Source organism: Lissotriton helveticus, chromosome 4_1, assembly GCF_964261635.1.
Source record: "Lissotriton helveticus chromosome 4_1, aLisHel1.1, whole genome shotgun sequence".
Taxonomy (NCBI): domain Eukaryota; kingdom Metazoa; phylum Chordata; class Amphibia; order Caudata; family Salamandridae; genus Lissotriton; species Lissotriton helveticus.
In genome coordinates this window covers 139,639,322-139,663,090 of record NC_136063.1, presented here as the reverse complement: position 1 = coordinate 139,663,090, position 23,769 = coordinate 139,639,322, and the positions used below count along the sequence as shown (strand labels likewise).

At 46.0% G+C, this 23,769-nt stretch overlaps 1 protein-coding gene across 4 annotated transcripts in view; it reads right to left on the bottom strand.

Annotated features, from left to right (window-relative positions):
* Positions 1-23,769, bottom strand: part of LOC144828423 (alanine aminotransferase 2) — a 690,396-nt gene that overhangs the window by 426,910 nt on the left and 239,717 nt on the right. Inside the window, exon 1 of one of the 4 annotated variants that reach the window (XM_078686555.1) lies at positions 19,755-19,908. The exons of 2 other annotated variants lie outside the window; for them this stretch is intronic. Coding sequence is in view for 1 of the 2 variants with exons in the window: in XM_078686553.1 (XP_078542679.1) it covers positions 19,615-19,733 (119 nt within the window). In the remaining variant the exon portion in view is untranslated. Of the gene's footprint in view, positions 1-19,614; positions 19,734-19,754; positions 19,909-23,769 lie in introns of those variants that run through there. One more of the 4 variants, XM_078686553.1, reaches the window with a different exon arrangement.

Here is a 23,769-nt window from a genome sequence, read left to right as displayed (position 1 = left end):
CCTTAAAAATACCCCTTTACTCAAAAACCCAAAACTGACCCTAAACCCTAAAAATACCCCTTTACCCAAAAACTGAAAACTGACCCTGAACCCTAAAAATACCCCTTTACCCAAAAACTGAAAACTGACCCTGAACCCTAAAAAAAACCCTTTACCCAAAAACTGAAAACTGACCCTGAACCTTAAAAATACCCCTTTACTCAAAAACCCAAAACTGACCCTGAACCCTAAAAATACCCCTTTACCCAAAAACTGAAAACTGACCCTGAACCCTAAAAATACCCCTTTACCCAAAAACTGAAAACTGACCCTGAACCCTAAAAATACCCCTTTACCCAAAAACTGAAAACTGACCCTGAACCCTAAAAATACCCTTTTACCCAAAAACTGAAAACTGACCCTGAACCCTAAAAATACCCCTTTACCCAAAAACTGAAAACTGACCCTGAACCCTAAAAATACCCTTTTACCCAAAAACTGAAAACTGACCCTGAACCCTAAAAATACCCCTTTACCCAAAAACTGAAAACTGACCCTGAACCCTAAATATACCCCTTTACCCAAAAACTGAAAACTGACCCTGAACCCTAAAAATACCCCTTTACCCAAAAACTGAAAACTGACCCTGAACCCTAAAAATACCCCTTTACCCAAAAAACTGAAAACTGACCCTGAACCTTAAAAATACCCCTTTACCCAAAAACCCAAATAATATTTTTAATAAAATAATATACTTACCAATACTTACGTTGTAATGGTATGCGTTGTAAGAGTACCTGCGTTGTAAATACATGCGTGGTAATGGTATGCGTTGTAATGGATCCTGCGTTGTAAAAAATGCGTGGTAATGGTAGGTCGTGGTAAAAGTTGCGTTGTAAAGGTTGTATACCGTACCAACCCCATTTCGCGATTCAGTAACTTATGATTGAATCGCAAAATGGTTTAGCAATTCGGTATAATGAAGGGGATAGTAAGGGCATCCCTACCTTAAAGAGACTCACAGTGCTATGTATGACTATTTTGCAGTTGCCAAATATTTGCATTTAACCGCCTACTTCAAGTAGGTGGTAACCCATTTGCAAACAGGAAATGGTCCCAAAAGGACCCATTCCCCTTTGTGAATGCATGTGAAAACTTTCTTAAGAGCAGGAAGGAGGGATTGTAGGGGGCAGGCTCCAGCTCCGGGACTTAGAGACTGAATGGGTCTGGCTCCAGCTACTGGAGTGAGGGACTGTAGGGGGCAGGCTCCAGGACGGAGGGACTGTAGGGTCAGGCTCCACCTCCAGGGCTGAGAGACTGAGGGACTGTGGGGCAGACTCCTGCTCCAGTAGGAATGGCTATGTCACACGCTTTGGATTTTCACTGCCTTGCCATAATTGTAGACAACAGCATTTTGAAAGGTCAGTGGGAACGAGACCCATAAATACCAAATATTCTGTGAATGAGAGGTAAACATCATAATTAGCCCCCTTTGGTCACTTATCATTCCTTATGTGTGTTTAATTTACAAACAGCCAGATCACACCACGTCAGATGTCATTGGCAATAGTCGTGCCCGAGCGCTGTTTGTGCTGATACACAGCCCTGGTCTACTAGGGGGTCTTGCTTTAAACCAGGACCACGCTTTGGGAAGGATGGATTTGGTGGCCAGTGCCCGCTGGGTCCAGCTGTGGGGACCATGCACCCAGTCACCCCAGTGCATATCCTGATGGTAGTTGGGGGAGAGATACAGACTGTTTTTTAGAAGCTGTTAGGATATATTTAATATGTCATTACAAAACCTCACAAAATCAAAGAGAAATCCTGTGTTAGGTGAAGTTATGACTGTCTAATTGGATCTGTTGATGATAATGATGAGGACAGATTTTGTAAAGTGCTTCTGCTACCCTGACCATGGTGTCCTGGCGCTGTAAGGCCATGTTTCCAACCATTGTGGGAATGTCAGTGATTGCTCTCCCACCTTGACTGGCAGGGGAGAGCATGTATCCCAGTACCTAGGAGACAAAAATGAAAAGGGGTCTACCACCTTTCCGCATCCGAACAAGGACACATTTGTAGATTCTAATGTGCAACAAGGAAGAGATGTCTTAAATTTTCGATTTATACCCTCTGGATCCAACTAGTAGTACACCTAGTTGTAAGCCATACAAGCAGCTTTAAACTGGATTCTTTTGTCAACCGGCAACCAATGTAGGGTTGTCAGCATGGGGGAAGAGGACTCATTACGTTTCCCCCCTATGAGCAGTCTCGCTGCCCAGTTATGAATGCTCTGTAGGCGGGATCTTGTTGTAGTCCATAGTGCATTACAGTAGTCAAGTCACAATAAAATGGTTGCTTGAATTACCTTCTTTTGGGTCTGTTTTGGCAACATTGGGAGTACTTTAAATAGCATCTTTAAATATAAGAAATAAGATATTAATACTTTGTTTATCTGTCAGTCAAGTCAAGTCATGGATATTTATATGGCGCACAAATCACTTCCAAGAAGTCTCATGGCGCCTGCGGCAGACTCTGACATCAGAAACAGTATTAATTTGCAAATAACCAGGTCTTTAATCCTTTGCGAAAACGACCATGGTCAGGGGAGTTACGGAGATGAGGCGGAATTTTGTTCCATGCGGCTGGGGCCAGATACGAGAATGCTCGGCCACCATTTCTGGAGGTACGTACTCTCAGAGGTATTAATAGAAATTCATTCTTGGACCTGAGATTTCTTGATGGCTGATACCATCTGAGTTTATTGGACCAGTATTTAGGACCGTTTCCATATAATTGTCTATGTACCAGACATAGTGTTTTGAAAAGGATACGCTTTTTTACTGGCAACCAGTGTAGGCTCTTTAAGCAGGCAGTGGAAGATGTTTTTCTCGTGAGGTTAAGAACCAGCCGGGCTGCTGTGTTCTGGAGAACCTGGAGCTTCTTCAGATGGTATTCATTTATAGAGAGCAGAAGAGCATTCCCGTGATCCATTCTGCTTATTATAAGGCCTTGGACCAAGGGTTTGCAGGCCTGAATGGGGATCCACTTAAAGATTTTTCTCAGGCTCCGCATTAGTCCAAAACAGGTGCCAACTATGCTGTTTATATGGCTATTCATGGACAGTTTGTTATCTAACAAGAAGCCCAACTTGCGGGTGTGATCCTTTGGCACTGGGCATGTGCCCAACTTAGTTGGCCACCAGTCATCTGTCCAATGTTCCGCCGCTTTGCCGAAGAGCATAATCTCTGACTTACTGCCATTTAGTTGAAGGTGATTGATGGTCATCCACTCTTCAACTTGTACCAGGCAGTTTTTGAAACGTTGTTTGGTTTCATTATGGTCAGAATCTAGCGTGACAAGAATCTGCGTATCATCGGCATACAACAGGACATCAAACCCATAATCTCTGATAATATTGGCCAAGGGGGTCATATAGATATTAAAGAGCGTTGGGCTCAATATAGAGCCCTGAGGAACGCCCATTTTGACAGGTCTTTCATGTGCAATATATTCTCCAATTTGGACCATCGCAGTACGGTTAGATAGATAACTAACAAACCAGTTCAGGGCATTTCCTCTGACACCAATCTCCCACAGCCGATGAATTAGAATACGGTGGGAGATGGTGTCAAATGCTGCCGATAAATCCAGCAGCACAAGGATGGCTGATCGGCGCTTATCCAGTGCCAGTCTGACGTTGTCGACCACTTCAATGAATGCGTTTTCAGTACTATGCTGTGTCCTAAAACCGGATTGCGAAGGATCCAAGAGTCCATGGCTTTCAAGGTGGTTCACAAGCTGCTTGTTCACGAGTGACTCAAGCATTTTCCCAAAGTATGGGAGCAAGGATATGGGCCTATAGTTCATCAGGATGTTGGGGTCAGCTGTGGGTTTTTTCAAAATAGGCCTGACTTTACCGGCTTTCCATATTGCCGGAAAATCAGCATCTGTAAAAGACTTATTAAAAAGGTCTGTAAGATGTCCAACCAGCACCGGTGCAAGAATAGAAAAAAGTTTAGGGGGGATGAGATCCGTAGGGGTCCCTCACTTAATTTTTTGACCGGCTGACAACACCATCTCATGGTCACATTTATTGAACTCCTCCAAGACGTAGGGGGAATCTAGATAAGATGTGACCGGAGCAATCAGCTGCGGTTGGTCATAATGATCGGGAAAGGAAAGATGAATAGTGTTAATTTTATCTTCAAAGAACTAAGACACTGCATTTGTCCATTCCAAGGAATTAGGGATTTCTGACGCAGCACTGGGGGCAGTAAATTCCTTCACTATTTGGAAGAGTTCCTTTGAGGAATTTTGGGCTCTATCTATTCGCTCCGTAAGGAATGCTCTTTTCCTTAGTTTTATTTTCAGCATGTAGCTAGAGTGCAGAAGTTTAAATGTTTTCCTATCTTTCTGGTCTTTACTCCTCCGCCATTTCTTTTCTGCGGTTCTACATTCTAATTTTACAGTTCTTAGCTCCTCTGTGAACCAAGGCGCCGTTCTAATTTTATGTTTAATTCTGCTCATAGGAGCGATTTTATTCATGTTGTTTCTAGTGCTAGATCAAATTGCGTTGCTATAGTACTAGCACTTGAAGAGGGAGTGTGCGGCGGGAACTGAACATTTTTGTGAAAGAGGGGTAGAGTGATCTTTTTCATTGATCTCTGCAACCTTAAACCATTTACTGGTGCTATTTTTGTTTTAGCCATTGGAAAGGAGAAATGCACCGGATAGTGGTCAGTCCAAAGTAGTGGAATGGGAGGGGCTACTTCCAGGTCCGAGGAGTTAGTGAAAAGAAGATCTAGTGTGTGGCCAGCTTGGTGTGTTGGGCCCATAATCTTCTGATCTAGTCCTATAGTGCTCATGCTGGACATCAGTTTACCTGTGTCTAAATCAGTTAGTATGTCAGCATGATGGTTGAAGTCCCCTACTACAAAAAATGTATCTGATGCAAGGACGTGAGGCGCAATAGTTTCAAGCAAAAGATTTGAAAAATCTCCTTTTGTGCCTGGAGGGCGATATATTAGGGCTCCTTTCCAGATATTGTTTAATTTGTCTTCGATCTGGAATATAATGATTTCTAGATGGTTAGTTATAAAGCCTTCCAGATAGAGCATGGTCAGGTTATTTTTAATGGCGATCAGTAGTCCCCTCCTTTAGTTTCTTTCCTGTCAAGGTGAATTAATTTATATTCTGAGGGAAAGGCAATATGTAGGTCGGGGGTGGTATGCTCGTGTAGCCAGGTCTCAGTAACAAAACATATGTCAGGTGCTTCTGAGTCAAATAAGGCCCAAATTTCAACAACATGTTTGGGAATTGAACGGGCATTGAAATATATGGCCTTAAGTATATTATCAGATTCATCAGTGCGATGGAGACGGGAATCAGAAAGGGAAGGAGTCTCTGTCCGGTCAGTGGAATATCTGACCCTGGCAATTTGTGGACAGCTAGCTAGATTGGCTATTAGGGTATCAGTAGGTTTGAGTTGTATATTATTCAAATCTCTTAGTTGCCTACTTGAGTACCTAAATAGGGACATGGTTACCAAAGTCAGGATCAGAATAATAAAGGTCATACCAGATTTAAAAGGACCAGAATCCTGGGCGCCTGGCGACGGTCAGGCGCGGACGGGCGCAGACCCGCGCCGCTGCGCGCGTCCGCTCCCTGCTCGGCTCTAAATGGAGTTTGAGCCGTGGGAGGCTAGTGCGCTAAACTACACTTCCGGTGGTCCCACCGGAAGTGGACTGAAGTGCCTGAGATCGACCCTCCGTTCAAGTGGCACAAGCCATGACGGACCGGGGTCAGGTGGCATTAGGCAGTATCTTACGGCGATTTAAAATACAACACAACGTAATAAGTTTAAAAATACAGTTACTGGCACAAGGTTGTTTTAAAAGCACAGCTTCACAATATTTCCGTAATTAAGCCCCCAGAAGGATCGTAGATGAAATGCGAGGAAAAAACAGTGTCTACCTCAGTCAGAGGCGCCGCTGCGCGCGTCCGCTCCCTGCTCGGCTCTAAATGGAGTTTGAGCCGTGGGAGGCTAGTGCGCTAAACTACACTTCCGGTGGTCCCACCGGAAGTGGACTGAAGTGCCTGAGATCGACCCTCCGTTCAAGTGGCACAAGCTATGACGGACCGGGGTCAGGTGGCAGTAGGCAGTAAGTTACGGCGATTTAAAATACAACACAACGTAATAAGTTTAAAAATACAGTTACTGGCACAAGGTTGTTTTAAAAGCACAGCTTCACAATATTTCCGTAATTAAGCCCTCAGAAGGATCGTAGATGAAATGCGAGGAAAAAACAGTGTCTACCTCAGTCAGAGGCGCCGCTGCCTCTTTGTATGTCCAAATTCAGATTATTGTCCATCATTATTTCTAGATTCTTAGCATGTCCTACTGGGGAGGGAGGATCACCCAGAGTGGTGAGCCATCAATTCAGAGTATTGGTAATCGATCACTGGGAAAAACACAATTTTAAGTACTTGGAGCTCCTACATGTCTTCGCTGTAGTCAGACAGGCATGCAGATTTGAGGCAGTATCGGCTTCATCCACAACCTAAACACAAATGTGGGTATCGCCTGCATAGGGCATGATAGATAGCCTGACTCTTTTAATAAGCGCTGCTAGCTGGGAATATATATAATAAAGAGAGTTGGGCTTTCAATAGATCCGCGAGCTACCCTCCATTAAAGCGTTTTCTCTTTGGAGGTAAAAGAACAAATTCTCACCGTCTGTGACCTGTGTAACAGAAAGTACTAAAACCAGTCCTAGCGTTTCCCTTGCACTCCTGAGGGTGTAGTGTCTGGAGTAGGACACTGTGAGACACCGTATCAAATGCAGCACTAAGATCCACAATTCGATAACATCCTGATATTGTCTAGAACTGAAACCAGTGTGGTTTCTGTAGAGTACGTTGGTCTAAACCCTACTTGAGTTATATCAAGTATTATCTTAATCTCCAAATGATTTTCCAGTTGTCTGTCAATTTCGTTTTCTAAAATTTTAGCAATTAAAGGCCGTCTTGAAACTGGTCTAAAGTTTGACAGTTCACCTAAGTCTGACAGAGGTTTTTTTAAGATGAGATGAGCCTGATTGGAGCATTCATCCATCGCGTGGGGCAGACTGCCAAACTAGTAGATAATCTGCATGGATCTGAATGACCGGAGCTCAAACATCAATCCCGGCTGGAAGCAAGAGGCAGGACATGGATCTAGCAGACAGCCGGATGTGGTTGTTAAAATTGAGGCTATCACTACCTCTTCTTCTAGAGGCTCAAAACCTGTTAGTTACTATATGGATGTAATAACAAAATGAAACATTCCCCTGAAAAAATCTTCAGTGGAAGAGATATCATGGTTAAGATGATGAAAAATCTTCTGACATTCTACTGTTATAGTTAGTTATGTAACCAAAAAGCCTCCCACTGCATGACCTCACACAAGATATAATCAATTACATCATCATGTTGTCTCTTAAAAATACATATGATATAATGTATTGTGAAATAATAATGTTTGATGATGAGTTTCACTCTAGGGTTTCTCCAGAGCCAGGACATTGAATGTTTGACTATGGTACTCGATGGTCATTGATCTTAGGATAAGCGAGGGCTGTGTATTGCCACTTCTGCTGGTCACCCATTCCTGCAGCTCCTGCACCCTGCGGTTGCTGCGTCCAGGAGCTAAACAGCATTTCTGGGATTCTGTCTTTTCAAGATCACCTGTTGACTCACGCCTACTCTGGCATTATTAGGCTATGCTGGGAGTGGAACATCGGAGTAACTTCCATTGGCCGAGCCAACCTTACCTTGAATCTGCATTTAAGCACAACCTACACGGATCTGGGTGGATCTTTTGCTCATCTGTGTAAGCTTTTTATAGCTTACAAAAACTGTTAAGTCATAACACCGATCAGAACATACAAGAAATTCTGACAATAAATTGTGCATGAAGGGTATCAACACTACTTAGCCATCGATGCTCCTTGGAAGCAGAGGAAAGATGGCAAATCCATTTGGCAAATGTGATAATCTGCTTTGTGTCATATTCAAAGACACCAAAGAAAGAGCATTAAAAAAAATACTATGTCGTGCTGGGAACATTCAGCTTTGCAAGGGCCAGGGCGATTCATTAATATATAAGCTTGTGGGTGATGTAGCTGGTGGAGAAAGTGGTACGGTACCAGAATATTGTAACTAAAATATCTTCCTAAAGATCATTAGCCAAAGCATTGCCCCATCTGAGTTAATAATATAAAATCTACATCCAAAGGAACAATGTTTGAGTACTTTCAAAGCCATCTCTTTGAGAATTGGGTCATATATCACTAGTTGCATCAAAGAAATGTACGGCGGCTGGTATCTTCCCAAAAGAATTTACGAACTTCGCAATCTGTGATGTAGAAACAATATTGAAATTCTGTTTTGAGGATGATATGTAAAGTGAGATAGCTTTATTAGCAGCGATCAAGTCACTTTCCAAGAATTAATATCAGGGAGTGGGAAATTATTAACACAGAGGTCTTTTTTCTAAAAACCATAGTTATACCTTTTTCTGTTATCTTTACTCTTTGAACATCTACAGCATTTCACAGAATTGAAGTGCCACATAAAGCAAGCAGGGTGTAGATGCATTGACCCTTTCCTGGGATTATCACATTGAAGTGATATTTCAACACAAGATCAACAATCTAACATTTGCTAAACAGCAGATGATAAAAGAACAGTGCATTCCGTAGCTGTATTCGCAGAATTAAGGTCCATCAAAAAGATAACATCGCATGTGAACTACATTGTAAATATTGGATCTTTTTCCAGACTTTTATTGTCTACACCTATTTGTTAGTACACAGAGAGAAAGACGATAAGACTTTTCTAAATTTGGTGACTGACTAAGGATATCTATGATTACATTTTCAAACTACTACAAATTTGCAGGATCTGCCTCTGCCCCTTTTTCCTGGCAGCCAAAATCCCTCCTCCATGTTCTACCCCTTGACTACAACAAACATCCTACACCTTGTTGTAGTTTCTAGTCCTCTGAGCCCCCAAGAATATCCTCAGCATGGCCACCTGCACCTAGCATATCTCCCGCTGCCCATTGTCCCTCGCCATCAGACTGGCCGAGCCTCAGACCTTGTGTAGAATCCTTATTGTGTTATTATGGTCTATCAATGGCCTTGTCTATCCGCATCAAGCAAAGACCACCGTCGATATACCCCGAGCATCTCTCACGGTCTTACACCCTCCACCGCTTCACTGCCAGTAAAGAGCACTCCTATTCCTCAACGTAGTAAACAAATCTGGTGCCTTAAAGAAGAGCTTTAATGTATGAAGGTCAATTATTGGCACAGGAACCCACTGAGGACACCTCGGGTCAAGGGTCACCGCAGATAACCCCCAGATTCTAATTTACAATATAATGAATTCTGTCCTGACACATTATGCCAGCATACATTGCAATCCTCATCTGTTGGCTTATGTCTCCACCAACAACTACCTTTAAATATTTACTTGCTGCTATTTTTGCATTTTAATTTAGTGTACAGCACTTTCAATGGAGTTGCTACATAATCTCCTGGGCAGCATGTTCCATATGGGCTTAGTTTGTACACGACAGAAGAGGCCACCTGATTGGATACTAATCCAAACCCAAATTTAATGAAGCAGCCTGGCCCAAACTTCGGTGCCACGTCCAGGCCTGCCAAGTGTCACGCATCAGGTGTGACACTAGCGCATTTCAATGTGGTAATCCGCATTACCACACTGAAATGCATTGTCATGCATATTGCTGTGTGCCAGCTCACGCCCCCTCCGAAGCGGCAACGCCCCAGCCAGGAAGAGCTGCCCTTTCATCGGGGCTAGTTAGTGACGTGTAGCCAGAGGTAGTGTGCACAGGGAACATAAGATCCATGTCCGGACACACCGCCTCCATGTAGGAACGCGCAACAGAGAACAAAATAATTAATGTACATGTTCAAACTCATGCATACTAACCATCGAGGTTACCCGAGGAGAGCATTTTGTAGCATTCTTTACACCTTTTCTGCTGTGATAGAAGTGGAAAAATAAAATGTACTAGTACATTGTTAAACTTTAAGAATTCCCTACCGGTTACAACATGATGGACTGGTTGTGGCCTGTCCTGACAACGCCGCTTGCTGACAAGGAAAGGTGGAATCGCCCTAGAGCATTATGGGTAATACAGCTTCTGTGAGAGAGGCGATATTTTAGCATTAAAAAATGAAAGGTTGTTGTCAGCAGCTGGTTCTATGCATACTGCTTACTGGTTACTGCCTCTTGTCCAAGACTGTGCTTGCATTGACACTGAAGACGGAATTGGCAACAGAAGAAATGACTTCTTCCTGCTCCTGAACGTTCCTGGATGTTAACCCTGTAGATCCCGAGCCTCTTGTAGCACTACAGATGTGTTAGTTGACGGGCTTGTTATCTGCCTGGGGCCTTAGCTCCCTAGTGGACCCCCACTCCCCTCACCTCCCCCCCCTCAACCTGTCTTCTACTATGTGGAGGTACACCAGTATTTGTGTGATGACTATTGAAAGGTAAGTGTTGTACTTTAATGTATGCTTTGCATACTACTGTTTTTAGGTTTTTCCTGCACAGCACTTGCGCTGTCCTAGTGAAATCCATTGTGCTTAATATAAATCTTAAAGGGGGCTTACATCCTATCCTTACATTTTATTGGTTTGTTTGCTTGCCACATACTTTTCTCCGTTTCTATTGGCTGTCACACACTATTTCCTGTTGTTCTGTGTCAATGTCCCCAGGCTCAAGTCTCCTTTTCATCCACAGGACTTCTTTGTGAGGCTGCTCTCTTGATATCTGCAAAGATTACTGTTCTAGTTTTCTTGCTCTCCAGTGTGCACCTCGGCTGCACGGCACTTCCTGTTTGTTCAGCCTCGTAATCTCTCTGTGACTGCACTAGAGTAAAAGCCTCAGCTCTGACAAGTACCACGAATCAGGTGTTAGACCAATGCATTTTAGTGTGGTATCCACATCACAGCACTAAAATACCTTAGTCAAGCATTTATAGCGACGCCCTGACACCAACTTCACTGTGCAAGCCTTACCAATGCGAGGTGCTGCTTTAGCAGCCATGAACATAGAGTGCATACTGTGCTTCCATTGTCTGAGTCTACTGATCCTCTATACACTGGCCTCTCAGTTTATTAGCAAATTTGATGCACATGGTTACTACAGCTCACTAATAAAATGATGGCTCCGCTGCAGCCTGGGGCTGCATTGAAGCAAGCCACCATTCAGGCGGGCTCTTCAGGTCTCACGTGCCTCAACACAGTGGCGTGTCACCATGTTAAAAAACACAGCATCCTACTGGAGTAACTAACAGCGGTGCTGGCGGTGGGTGGGAGCTTTGATTTTCCTTGTTGTGCTGCTCGTCACCAGTGTGCCCCTCTGGTCCACGCAGAGTAGCACGACTCGGTCTTAGTAACAGTGCTGGTCTAGTGTTAGGAGGTCGGCATGCGTGACTTGCACCAGGCAGCATGGTCTTTAGCAATTCTGCCAGGTCCCCAGGAAGACATCGCTGTGACCTAGACAGGGCTCAGAATCAGATCAACAACTCATCACGGTGAGCGCTGTCTTTAAAGGCAAATGTCAGTCCGACAAACCATGTCACGGACTAGCTCACTCACCGTAACTTAAACTGCAGAGAACATCTGCCGGTCAAAGCGCTGAGTTCTCTGGGCTGCTTGACCAATTTCAGCACAGCACTGTCTGATCAGCCCTGAGCAGAGCAGCTGTCAGCAGTGTTTGTTCCCCACTGCAGCTTACAAAACCCATTGGGCCTCATTTATGAGGCCCCTTGCGCCATCGGAGTGTCACTTTTTGTGACGATCCATGGCTCAGAAGCCTGCGTGATATTTTTTTGGCTTAATGCTCCCTGATAAATATCAGTCCCTTTAAGGCAGTGTTCTGCGTTAGGTTGAAGACGGCTGATAGCCAGAAACAGGTCCTAGGATGCTTGATTCCAGTCCAGGGAAGACATGGCTTGGCAGTTCGGTCTGGACTGTTCCCATGAGGCACAGGGTCATGGCTGATTTGCCTATGGCCATGTCTGAACTGAGGTGGCTTGCTGAGCAAAATAACAATGGATTAAACCCAGATCTGTGACTGGTGGTGAATGTTTTGCCATTGTGCAACATTCCGTCCATCAACTTGTGTGTTTTGAAGTGGAAGTAGGGTCATCAGAATGGACATTAAAATCACCCAAAACTGTCACACTGGCATATTGGAGTGAAAAGTGTGCACTCAAGAACAAAAATGCGTAAGAAATATTTAGTTTTTAAGTTTCATGTTTAAATCACTATCCATTGCTGAGTTATAAAAAATACACAAGGCCTCATTTATGAAAAGTGTTGCATTGCTGTGTGAAAACAGAAATGCAGTACTTTTCAGTGAGCCCCCCATGTGACACCATGGATGCGCCGTATTTACTGTAGGGCACTCCATGTCGCAAGGATATACAGATATGTCAGTATTCCTGACGCATCTGTTGGCAAAGTTATGACGCATTGCTGGGGTGTGTCTGAAAACAGACACAGCTCCAGCAATGTGTCCTTTCACATGGGGCAAGCCCCATGTGAATGGGCCTGTGTCAGTCTTACACCTGCTGTGGGGCAGTCATAAGGATTTGATGCAGTAGCGTCCTAGAAATGTGGCAGTGAACTTTCATAGATTTCACTGTGACACTCCTCTTGTGGAGGAACGCCCAACCTGCATACATTATACCTGACGCAGGTATAATGTAGCTCTGGGTTTTACGAAGTGACGCATCTGCCTAGATGCTTCACTTTGTATATATGGCGCAGTGTGTCACATATTTTACGCCCTCGCGCCACAAAAAGTGACGCAATGACGGTGTTAAGGGCTCATAAATAAGGCCCCCAGTTACGTTGGTTTGTTGCTGTTTAATCTTGCAAGACTTATTGGAGGTTTCAATGTGATATCAGATGTTCTTGAATCTGTTTCCACTCCATGACAAGAGTACCACCACCCTTCTAATAGACGCACCCCCTTTATTAACAGTCCCACGAGTACTCACTCAATACATCAATTTACCTTGTACCTCCCAACCTGAGAAAGACACCACCCCTAAATCTGCAAAGGGGTCAAAACATGGTGGTAGTTGCCCCTTTGAAATCAGGGCCACTGAAAAACGGATGTATGATGTTACAACGCGATCAAAATGATTACGGTACATCACAACGCATCTTTTACAACGCAAGTCGTTACTACGACTTGCGCTGTAGGGTGCTGGACTTAGGAATAGTAAGATTTACTATTCCAACTCCAGCCTACGTACAGTAGGGAAGGTGTTGGAATAGTAAATCTACTATTCCGTAGTCTAGAGCGCCCTCCAGCGCAAGTCGTGGTAACGACTTGCGTTGTAAAAGATGCATCGTAATGGCACCGCTGTGTTTTGACCGCGTTGTGAAGGATGTTTACCCTGAAAAACTGTTAATAAAACATGCATTATTTATAGCTCCCTGATACTGGTAAAATCTAGGTCACCGTTCGTGCCATGGGGTGTGTAAATAAAGCTGAATAAAAAAAATAGATCGCAAGAAAACTTACAAACTTTCACTCTTGGGAGAATGTTGAGGTTTAATAAATTGTATATAAACTGTAGCTCCCTACCTCACAAGCAGAATTTTTTTTTCACAGTGGTGTAGTAAGGGTACCAGGGTCCTGGTGCAAGGCAGGAACATGTGTCCCCACCCCTTATTCCACTCGTTTGCTGTTTCGGTACTAAAATACTTTTGTATTTGGGGTGCCGTGGGTCCCTAAAGTCGCTGGAGCATCTGCTTTGACATTGATCGCTGCGCCCCTGATTGATCGCCATTGAAACTACCCTTAATCAATCAATCAATGTTTGTATGGCGTGACTACTCACCCGTGAGGGTCTCAAGGCGCGGGGGGCTACTGATCGTTCTCGGCGGTGGGGTTCAGTCGAAGAGCCAGGTCTTGAGATCCTTCCTGAATTGGGTCAGCGACAGTGTCGACATGAGCCTCTGGCGTGTTCGTATCAGAAACCATAGTTCCCATCGGGGTATAGGGTGAGATTACTGTGTGACGCATTGTCCCAGTCCCAACCCTGCTACCAGGGCCGGACTGGCCAAAGCGGGCACCGGGCAATCCCCCGGTGCGCCGCACGGTTGGGGGCCGGTTTTGGGCCACTAGGGGCTGTTTTTTTTACAGGGCCGTTTTTGCAGCATAGCTGCAAAATCGGCCCTATACCAAAATCGGCCAAAAAACGACCCTGGCAAAGAGCTCGGCGGCACCGCCAACACCCCCGAGTGGGGAGGGGGGGGGGGGGGGGGGGTTGGGGGGGCCGAGCACTTTTTCCAGGGCAGGTTGTGGTTCCCAGTCCGGCATGCCTGCTACCATCTGTGGCATTAAGTCTTGATTGCTCGGCCTCTTAACAGGGAAGTAGCCAGGCCTTTAGGTGGGCCGGGTCTCACTGGTGCCGAGCACCAGCAGTTTTTTAAGGGGGGCCTTGAAACGGTTCTCTATCGGGCTCTTGTTTGTGCCCTGGCACCAGAGGTCTGTTTTTTCCTGTACTGCAGTGACAGCAGGCACATCGATGTGCGCGTGCTCACACTGCTCACTTCTCACTTGTAGAGAGGTTGCAGCATGATGTCATGACAGGTGAGTGTTGTAGGGGAAGGGAAATCCTTTAAAGAGAGTCATTTTCTCTCTGGATTTCCCTTCTCTTTTTGATTCTCAGGAGCAGCAACATTGTCAGCAGGCAGGGGCGGCTGGTGACATTTGAAAGTGGTGAGGCGTAAACTAATTTGCATATTGCACCGCAGCGAGCGAGCCCGAACCACCTTGCATCCATCCATACATCATTCATGCATCCACCCATCCATCCATCCACCCACCCACCCATCCATCCACCAATTCTGCATCCATCCTGCATCCATCATTCATTCATGCATCCACCCATCCATCCAGCATCCATCATTCATTCATGCATTCACCCATCCATCCTGCATCCATCATTCATTCATGCATCCACCCATCCATCTATCCACCCATCCATCCATCCTGCATCCATCATTCATTCATGCATCCACCCATCCATCCACCCATCCATCCACCCATCCATCCATCATTCATTCATGCATCCATCCATCCACCCATCCATCCACCCATCCACCCACCCATCCACCCATCCATCATCCATCCTGCATCCATTCATGTGTCCACCCATCCATCCACCCATCCATCCATCCTGCATCCATCATTCATTCATCCACCCATCCATCCACCCATCCAGCATCCATCCATCATTCATTCATGCATCCATCCATCCACCCATCCATCCATCCATCATCCATCCTGCATCCATTCCTGCATCCATTCATGTGTCCACCCATCCATCCACCCATCCATCCATCCTGCATCCATCATTCATTCATGCACCCATCCATCCATCCATCCATCCTGCATCCATCATTCATTCATCCACCCATCCATTCATCCACCCATCCATCCATCCACCCATCCACCCATCCAGCATCCATCCATCATTCATTCATGCATCCATCCATCCACCCACCCACCCATCCACCCATCCATCATCCATCCTGCATCCATTCCTGCATCCATTCATGTGTCCACCCATCCATCCACCCATCCTGCATCCATCATTCATTCATGCACCCATCCATCCACCCTGCACCCATCCTGCATCCATCATTCATTCATGCATCCACCCACCCATCCATCCATCATCCATTCCTGCATCCATTCCTGCATCCATTCATGCATCCACCCATCCACCCATCCATCATCCATTCCTGCATCCATTCCTGCATCCACCCATCCATCCATCCATCCTGCATCCATCATTCATTCATGCACCCATCCATCCACCCTGCACCCATCCTGCATCCATCATTCATTCATGCATCCACCCATCCATTCATCCACCCATCATTCATCCTGCATCCATTCATGTGTCCACCCATCCACCCACCCATCCTGCATCCATCATTCATTCATCCACCCATCCTGCATCCATCATTCATTCATCCATCCACCCATCCATCCTGCATCCATCATTCATTCATGCACCCATCCATCCATCCACCCATCCATCCTGCATCCATCATTCATTCATCCACCCATCCTGCATCCATCCTGCATCCATCATTCATTCATGCATCCACCCATCCATTCATCCACCCATCATTCATCCATCATCCATCCATCCACCCATCCTGCATCCATCATTCATTCATGCACCCATCCATCCACCCTGCATCCATCATTGATTCATCTACCCATCCACCCATCCTGCATCCATCCTGCATCCATCATTCATTCATGCATCCACCCATCCATTCATCCACCCATCATTAATCCTGCATCCATTCATGCATCCACCCATCCTGCATCCATCATTCATGTATTTTTATGACCATATAACTTGCACACAGCTTGTCAGTGTTTAATACCAGTCTCGAACCTTGTACTCCAGCACCAATGATACATGATTAATATTAATTGTTTTTAAAAACATGTATTTATTCGACACCAATTTCACACCTTAGTCGGAACATCATTTTTATTTGTTTTTTAAAATATCTATTTATTTAACACCAAAGTAAGTCATGTATACATTTTTATGGTTCGATAAGAGGCTCGAACCTGGTTTCCCAGCACCAAAGTCGGCCGTGCTATCGGTCAGGGGTTATGTAACCGGGCTATGTAGTGACCAGCCAATCCTGCGCCAGGATTGGCTGGGGGGGCACCATGACTCCTCGCCCAGTCGCCCTGTGTAACCCCGGGGGCTGCGGCCCGCCCCCTGGTCCTCTCTCTAAGGGGGAATTCACAAGAAAACGATCTGCGCATGCGCGGGCATGTGTGTGCCCAAAAATACACTTGCGCAGCTGCAGCAGCCCGATCCTCCCCCCCTCCCCCCCCCCCCTTTGCGCACTCCGGGAAGGTCGGGTGTCTCCCGGTTTCCCGGCCGGCAGATAGCGCGATTTTTTAAAATAATTGTGTTTGGCTTCTAGTGACGACGTGGTGGGTCCATGGGGCTTAGTGGGGCTTCGCCCCTACGCCCCAATGGACGCACCGCGCCTGTCAGCAGGGCTTCCAGTGGAAGCTTTTTCAATATTATATACAAGCCATAGTTGCTGCTTATTTATCCTATGCAACTAACAACCATTGACTAAAGCCAATAGTCCTGACTTGTTGTAGGTGTGATGTTACTTGTATCATATATCTGGATGCAATGACAAAAACAGCAAAATACAAGTCGGGCAGCACACCAGGGCTCGAGTCGGGGTACCACGCGGGTGGACGGCCTCCCCACACTTATTTTACCGGGTGAACGCTGTCCCCCCTGCCAAACAGCTGGACTTCACTCTTTGCCCTCTCTGGGATGAGATCGGAGCTCACAGCACGCTGCTCACGCGCTGGCTTCGCTTCAATCACATCTAACGGGTGAGCGAGGGGAGGCAATGAGCCCGATGGTGCAAGTCACCTTTTGTGACATCACTTCCTGTCGTGACATCACTTCCGGTGACAGCGTCCCCCCACTTCTTTTTTTAAGACTTGTGCCCTGCGGCACACTATGATAAGCACAGATGTTTAGCTAACGCATTTTAAGCCACGCCCTTAGTTACATTGGTCACGCCCCTTTGAGAGACCCCCCCCCCCAGGTTTTTCATCCTACTTAAAGCCCTGGGAGTAGCAACCATCGGTACAGCAGGTGCAGTGGCACCGGGGCCCAGACCCCGAGGGCCCATTGATCCCTGATGGTTGCTGTGTTTTACTTCCCCACTTGCAGCCAAAGGGATTCGCGTCCCTTGCTTGCACCAGTAACCACTGACCACCCCAGTGCCAGCCAGAGCGCCCAGGATGCCAGGGTACATTAACCACCTGCCCTGGGCGCCCACACTGGATTTCTGATTAAAGGGTTGTTGATAGTGTCTTTTTCGATGTCAATTTTCTTTCATTGACCCTTTCCCTCTCACGTGCACAGCGCAAGTCTCCGATGGAATATGATTCCGGGCGCAGGCTAATGGCCCAGTGCACTGGCTTGAAGGGGCCACGTGTTAAGTCAGAATCAGAAATCAGGTCTGGTCCCTTCCACCCTCATCACGTTGAGGTGACCCCTCGAAAATAAATCCCTCAACCCACCCCCGGATTTTTTCCGGCCCTGTGTTGTACAATAATTAAACCTACTGTCTCCCCTCCCAATATTGCACCGATTTTAGGTTCTGTCTCGAGAACTCTCCGAGGCACTGCTAATAGGCGTAACTGTGACAACCGCGTCATCGACCTCATAAAGATGAAGGGCCGGTTCACGCTGCACGCAGCCCTCGGCAGCAGGGTGTTTGCACCGCGAGTCTGAAGCCAGACAGGGCGCTGATAGAGACAGACACTCTGTCTGCCTACCTGCAAGAGACCGGAGAGGCCTCAGTGCCCCGATGCTGCTGGGTATTAACGGTTGTTAATTGCCCTTTCCCTGCTCGCTAGAGATAGTGCTTATTTAGGGGGTGAAACTGCTGTTAAAACCCTCCGCAGAGACTGGAAACGTTTAAGTGCACATTGCTTGTTCGCTCAAAACAAACATTATATGTCCGGGTCCTCCCAAGTTCAACATCTGTTCATCAGATCACACGAGTTTGTTTGTCTTCCTTTTTAAAATACCGGAGCGGATTACTAGGCGGGCACGCGCACCGCTCCTTTGTGTACATTCTGACGCCGAAAACACACTGTGCATCGCATGGGCACGCACAGTACTGGCACTCTTAAAGTGCTCCGAATACAGCGTTCCTAAGCGCTTCGAGCGACGGAGGGGCGCTCTGTCTTACGTTGCATGTCTGTGTACGGCACAGCGTTCATCACTCACTGACCTCCTGACCGGTAAACACGCTGATGACCACACAGGTGGGGGTACAACTGCTGGGATTGAATTGATGGAGTGCAGGAGTGGAGTAAATCAATGAAATGCAAACAAGCGCTGTGACGCGGCTGTGCAGAACTCGGGCGAATTCACGAAGGGCAGAGAAGCGCTGAGTTCACGAGTGAAGAACTGGGGCAAAGACATGAAGTGAAAAGGAGTGCTGTGAATCTATGGAGGCGGAGCCCGACTCGGTGGTAAATTCACAAAGTGCAAAATAGCGCAGGGCTTCTACCGAGCCTGGAACTGAAGTATATTCACGAAGTGCAAATAAGTGCCGTGCGTCCATGCATCCCAGAGCTAATGTACATTCGCAAAGAGCAAAGTGCCCGAGTAAATACCTGGGATACATTCCAAAAGTGCAAAGAAGGACTGTGAGTTCACTAGTGTAAAAGAAGGATGCATTGCTTACTGTAATCCTGGTTCGGGACTATTCAGCGCATATGATTGTTGATAAAGTTCTCCTGGAAGAGAAAGTATGTTGCAAAGACCCGGTGCTTCCAGGCTGCTGCCTGGTTCGTTTCAACAGGTATATAGATAGCTCAGTGTGTTTATGCATGCGCTGTGGCGATCTACGGATGAGCAAGGAACAGCGCCGGAGTGATTTACAAGCAGCCTTTAATCACCACTGAGTGATACAAATTAGTACCATCAACCCAGAAACATACCTCCTTGAGTAAGAGGCGCTGGCCCCCTCAGGCTTCAAGTGACAGCTGCCGCGCTCTCTTCCCAGTGGCCATGAACTTCGTGAACCCGAGCCCTGCTCTCTACGCTCAAGATCACGCATACTGTGAAAAGGGGCACTGACCTTAACCCTGGAGGGTGGCTCCTGGCTCCCTGCTAGGTCTGCGTCCGCCTGAGCTGCCCTGCGGGTCACTGCCACCGTCAGCCCGGCTCCTCTGGTGCCAGGACGTGGCACCGCTCTCTCTCTCCGGTGCCAGCCTGCCGTGTGGCACCTCCCTCCGCTGATAAAGTCAGCCCCACGGAGGCGGGCGGGGCCGGCTGCGAGTGCCGTCTCTCCTTGCGATGCCTGGAGGATGCCTGACCTTTCTCAGGCGGCTCGTCTGTCCGGCTGGAATACTGCCCCCAGAGAGTAACTCTAGCCCGCACTCCTGCCCAGCAGCGGGGCTTCTCGCCACACCCCAGAGTCATGCCCCTGTCGCGTGACAGGCTCAGATTGCCCCCGCCGCACACCCACCGTGAAAGGAGCTATCATCTGGGATCACAGGGTGGGTGGTGATACTGATAGCGTGTAATCAGAAAGATCAGTTATATTTATATAGCGCCTCGTGATTTCTAGTGCTGTCAGAAGTGTTTTGTGCATGCCTGTATAAATGAACATGTACCTGTAGCAAACACTACAAATGGAAGTGTCTCGTGGAACTGATGGCGAGTGTCATTGTTACTCAACATCAACGGTGCTTGTTTGGTCACAGAAGGATGAAAGGCCGAGTCAGCCCGACCTCCACATTGCTCACTGCAAATGGTCCATTTAACCAATAAACGAGCCCAACAAAGGCTGTCCTCGTTTTATGAGCACAGTCTTTAGACTGCAACCCCCAGGGGAGTCACAGCGTCTACGTCACTACCTTTAACGCTATGCCATATGACTAGTTAATCTCTTACCAAGGCCGCTGAAAATATCAATGTCAACTCTTTTTCCAACCGACACAAATGTGAAGTTGCCACACTTGTTACATAATCCCCCACCTGCTGCATAAACTGCAATTTAAGGACTGGGGGAAAGCTTCTGCCTGCAGCCGCAAACAGAAAACGTGCATAATTAAATGTCATGTAAAGTGGTTGCAGAGAGCCACCGACATGAAGATGTTTCGTTTCACTGTTGTGTCAGACGCATCTCTGCGCTCCCAGCACTGCCCTCAGGATCACACCCACCCTTGCAAGATTCCTAATCTGTGTGCAGGTGAAGGACGGACGCCTTACAATGCATTTAAGCGAGGCACGGAGACAATGTATATGTGATTTATAATGATAATACTGCCTAGTAGCGCTGTTCTTATGGAAAGAGGTGCTTTCAGAGGCGCTATAGTGTGACTACATGGTCAGTCTGAAACTAAAGAGAAGATGGCCAAGGTTTCCAGACTAAACAAGCATTGGAAAACCCAATAGGCCTAACTTACTAGGTTTCTGAATAGGCTTAATTTTGAGCCACATCAAAATGGCTGCAGAAGTGAGAAACGAAAGAAACACTGCTATCTTCGATGCACTGGTGTCTCTGGGCTTCCATCCCAGATAAAAAGATCAACTGTTGGTGAGTGACAATTCGAAGAGAATACGATGAATGTGTTTAGTTTCATTTCTTAGCAAAACTGTACTTTCTATTGGGATGCCTTTTGCAGATAAGAGTTAAAATGTGTGCAGCACAGCTAGTTAATGTCACATAGTTTTTCTTCAATGACGTAATCTGCCATGTATTTTGCTTTGACTCTCTATATATATGTTTCCCATCTTTTGAGCTGTAAATTGACTGTGCCTCATAATGTACCCTGTGTTGCCGCATACTCCAAGCGGCTTGGCATTTCAAACACATTCCCTAATTGGTTAATTCAGCGAGGTGAACTAACCAAACTTTGGCACTGCTGTTTCCCTTTCATCTTCCGGAGTACAACACTGACACCTGGCGTCAAGTGGAGGGAGTACCGGTGCACTAGCGTGGGAAGGTGGTTAGCTCAGAGTCAGTGATGCCTGGTGCAGAGCTCCTTTGGGCCGACGCACTTTTCTTATGTCTCAACGATACAACAGTGTGTCAAACAGCTACAACACACAGCACAAGATGTGTCACCGATGCAATCGGTGGGTGTCCCTCATGCCTCTAGACCAGTCTGCTCCAACGAGTAGCTCGTGAGCTGGTGGTAGCTCTCCAGCTGTCTTTGAGTAGTTCTGTGTGCAACACAGACTACTAAATTAGAAGGGTTTTGCTTGACAGAATTAATATAATTATACCAACATTAAAAAAATATGTATTCAAGATGAAAATGTGTTTATTTTCAGAACGCATAAGATGATATCTGAAAGTGCTCGAAATGGAAAAATAAAAGTGCAGGGACTCTGTACCAGAGTACCTGTTTGTTTCTGAGAAGTGCAGGTACTCTACAATTAAGAGTATTACGTCTCTCTTAAGAAGCGCAGGCACTCTCCCTCTCAAAATAAAAACTTGCTGGTACTCAGTACTAGACAGTACCAGCCCATTTAAAGCACTGTGACTGAAAACAATTGTTGAATTTTCAAAATATTTTTAAGCTGATATTTGAGTGATAAATCATGTGGTGTTGCGTAGATTTATTTGTGATATTAACTTGGTCCACAAGCATTGCAACTATGGATGTTAAGTGTTACCTATGTAAAGTAATTCCAAATTAACAGCACATCTTTTACATTGCTGCTAGTAACACTTCCTGACACACTTAGGTGATCACATCTGGTAATCCTGCATAGGAAGGCCACTAACATAAACTTGTTTGATGTTGTCACTATTTCAACACTAATAATTTTATTAGCTCTAAATAATTTGTATTGCACATTAGTAGCTCTTGCTGCAGAATAGTTTTGAGACCCCTGCTCTAGATGCATATGTGTTATGGGCTGGTTGCCTTTTGTTTATTTCTTGTATGCATGAAGTATCCAATGTATCCTTTCCATGGTTCCGCGTCGCTGTGATTTCAAGACTTGCGAGTTTCACTGCTGCTCTCGGACGAGCAGACAGAAACACAGACTGCTGGTTTTGAAGAACCGGGTTTTAAGACCCAGCAGCGCCAGGGGCACGCCCAAAGTCTTCGGGTTCCACCTGTCTTAGAATACAGAGACACGGGACTCTTCTTGGTGGCGTCAACGATCAAATTTATTGGCTGCAGCCAGTAACAGAAGTCCTAGAAATCATCACGGTATGAGTTCTCAGGAGACTGCTCAATTTTACAAAGAAAGTCATCCTTTTTTATGCCAAAAATCACATTCCAGACAAATACCTTACATTTACAAACTGTCCAATCACATGTATCCACACCAGAGGTATCGCATGACGGTAAAACCCACTTTTCAGTTGCCCAGCCCATGATCAATCATCGGTCAAACCCAACATTCTTCTTCAGACAGATCGAACGAACCCATAATAAAAAAGGGCACATCCCCATCGTAAATAGACCATAAAGAAAGGAGCAGAAACAGGTGAGAGTAGGATGAGGCATATTTGTGTGCAATAAAGTTTTATGATGTCCTGTGCTCTGATCCTTAATCTTGATCAGCTAAAGGGCAGGAACTGGTTTAACAAGGTCAGCTTTAGGCAACAGGGTCAGTTCACTCAACAACAGGAGTCATCACGAACTGGAACTAAGGTGAACATGTACTTAAAAAGCCTAGTTCAGCCACAGTCATGGGCCTATGTGAGGGCAACCACAAAATGGCTGCCATACACAAAATAGAACCCAAGGGTTCAGAACGAAATCCCTAAATATGTAGTGAATCCATCAGTCTAACATGACGAAAACACTCATACTTGCCGCACTAACTAGTTACGGTTCTCTAATATCTAATTCATAACGAAACCATGACCTTCATGGAACGGGTTCAGAATTCACGGAACCTCAGCCCCTCCTTTTGCCCTTACATAGGCAATAACCTATACTCACTTCAATCTGAGTCCAGGTCTATATTCATCAGATCATCAAGATGTTGCTGGAGCATAATCCTATTACTTAGTACCTCTCTTGGGACAGGTCTCCTTGCACACATAGTAGCATAGAGGCCACATATAGCAGGAGCGCACTGCACACAAAGACAGAACAGGAAAAGAATAGCTAAAGCCATCC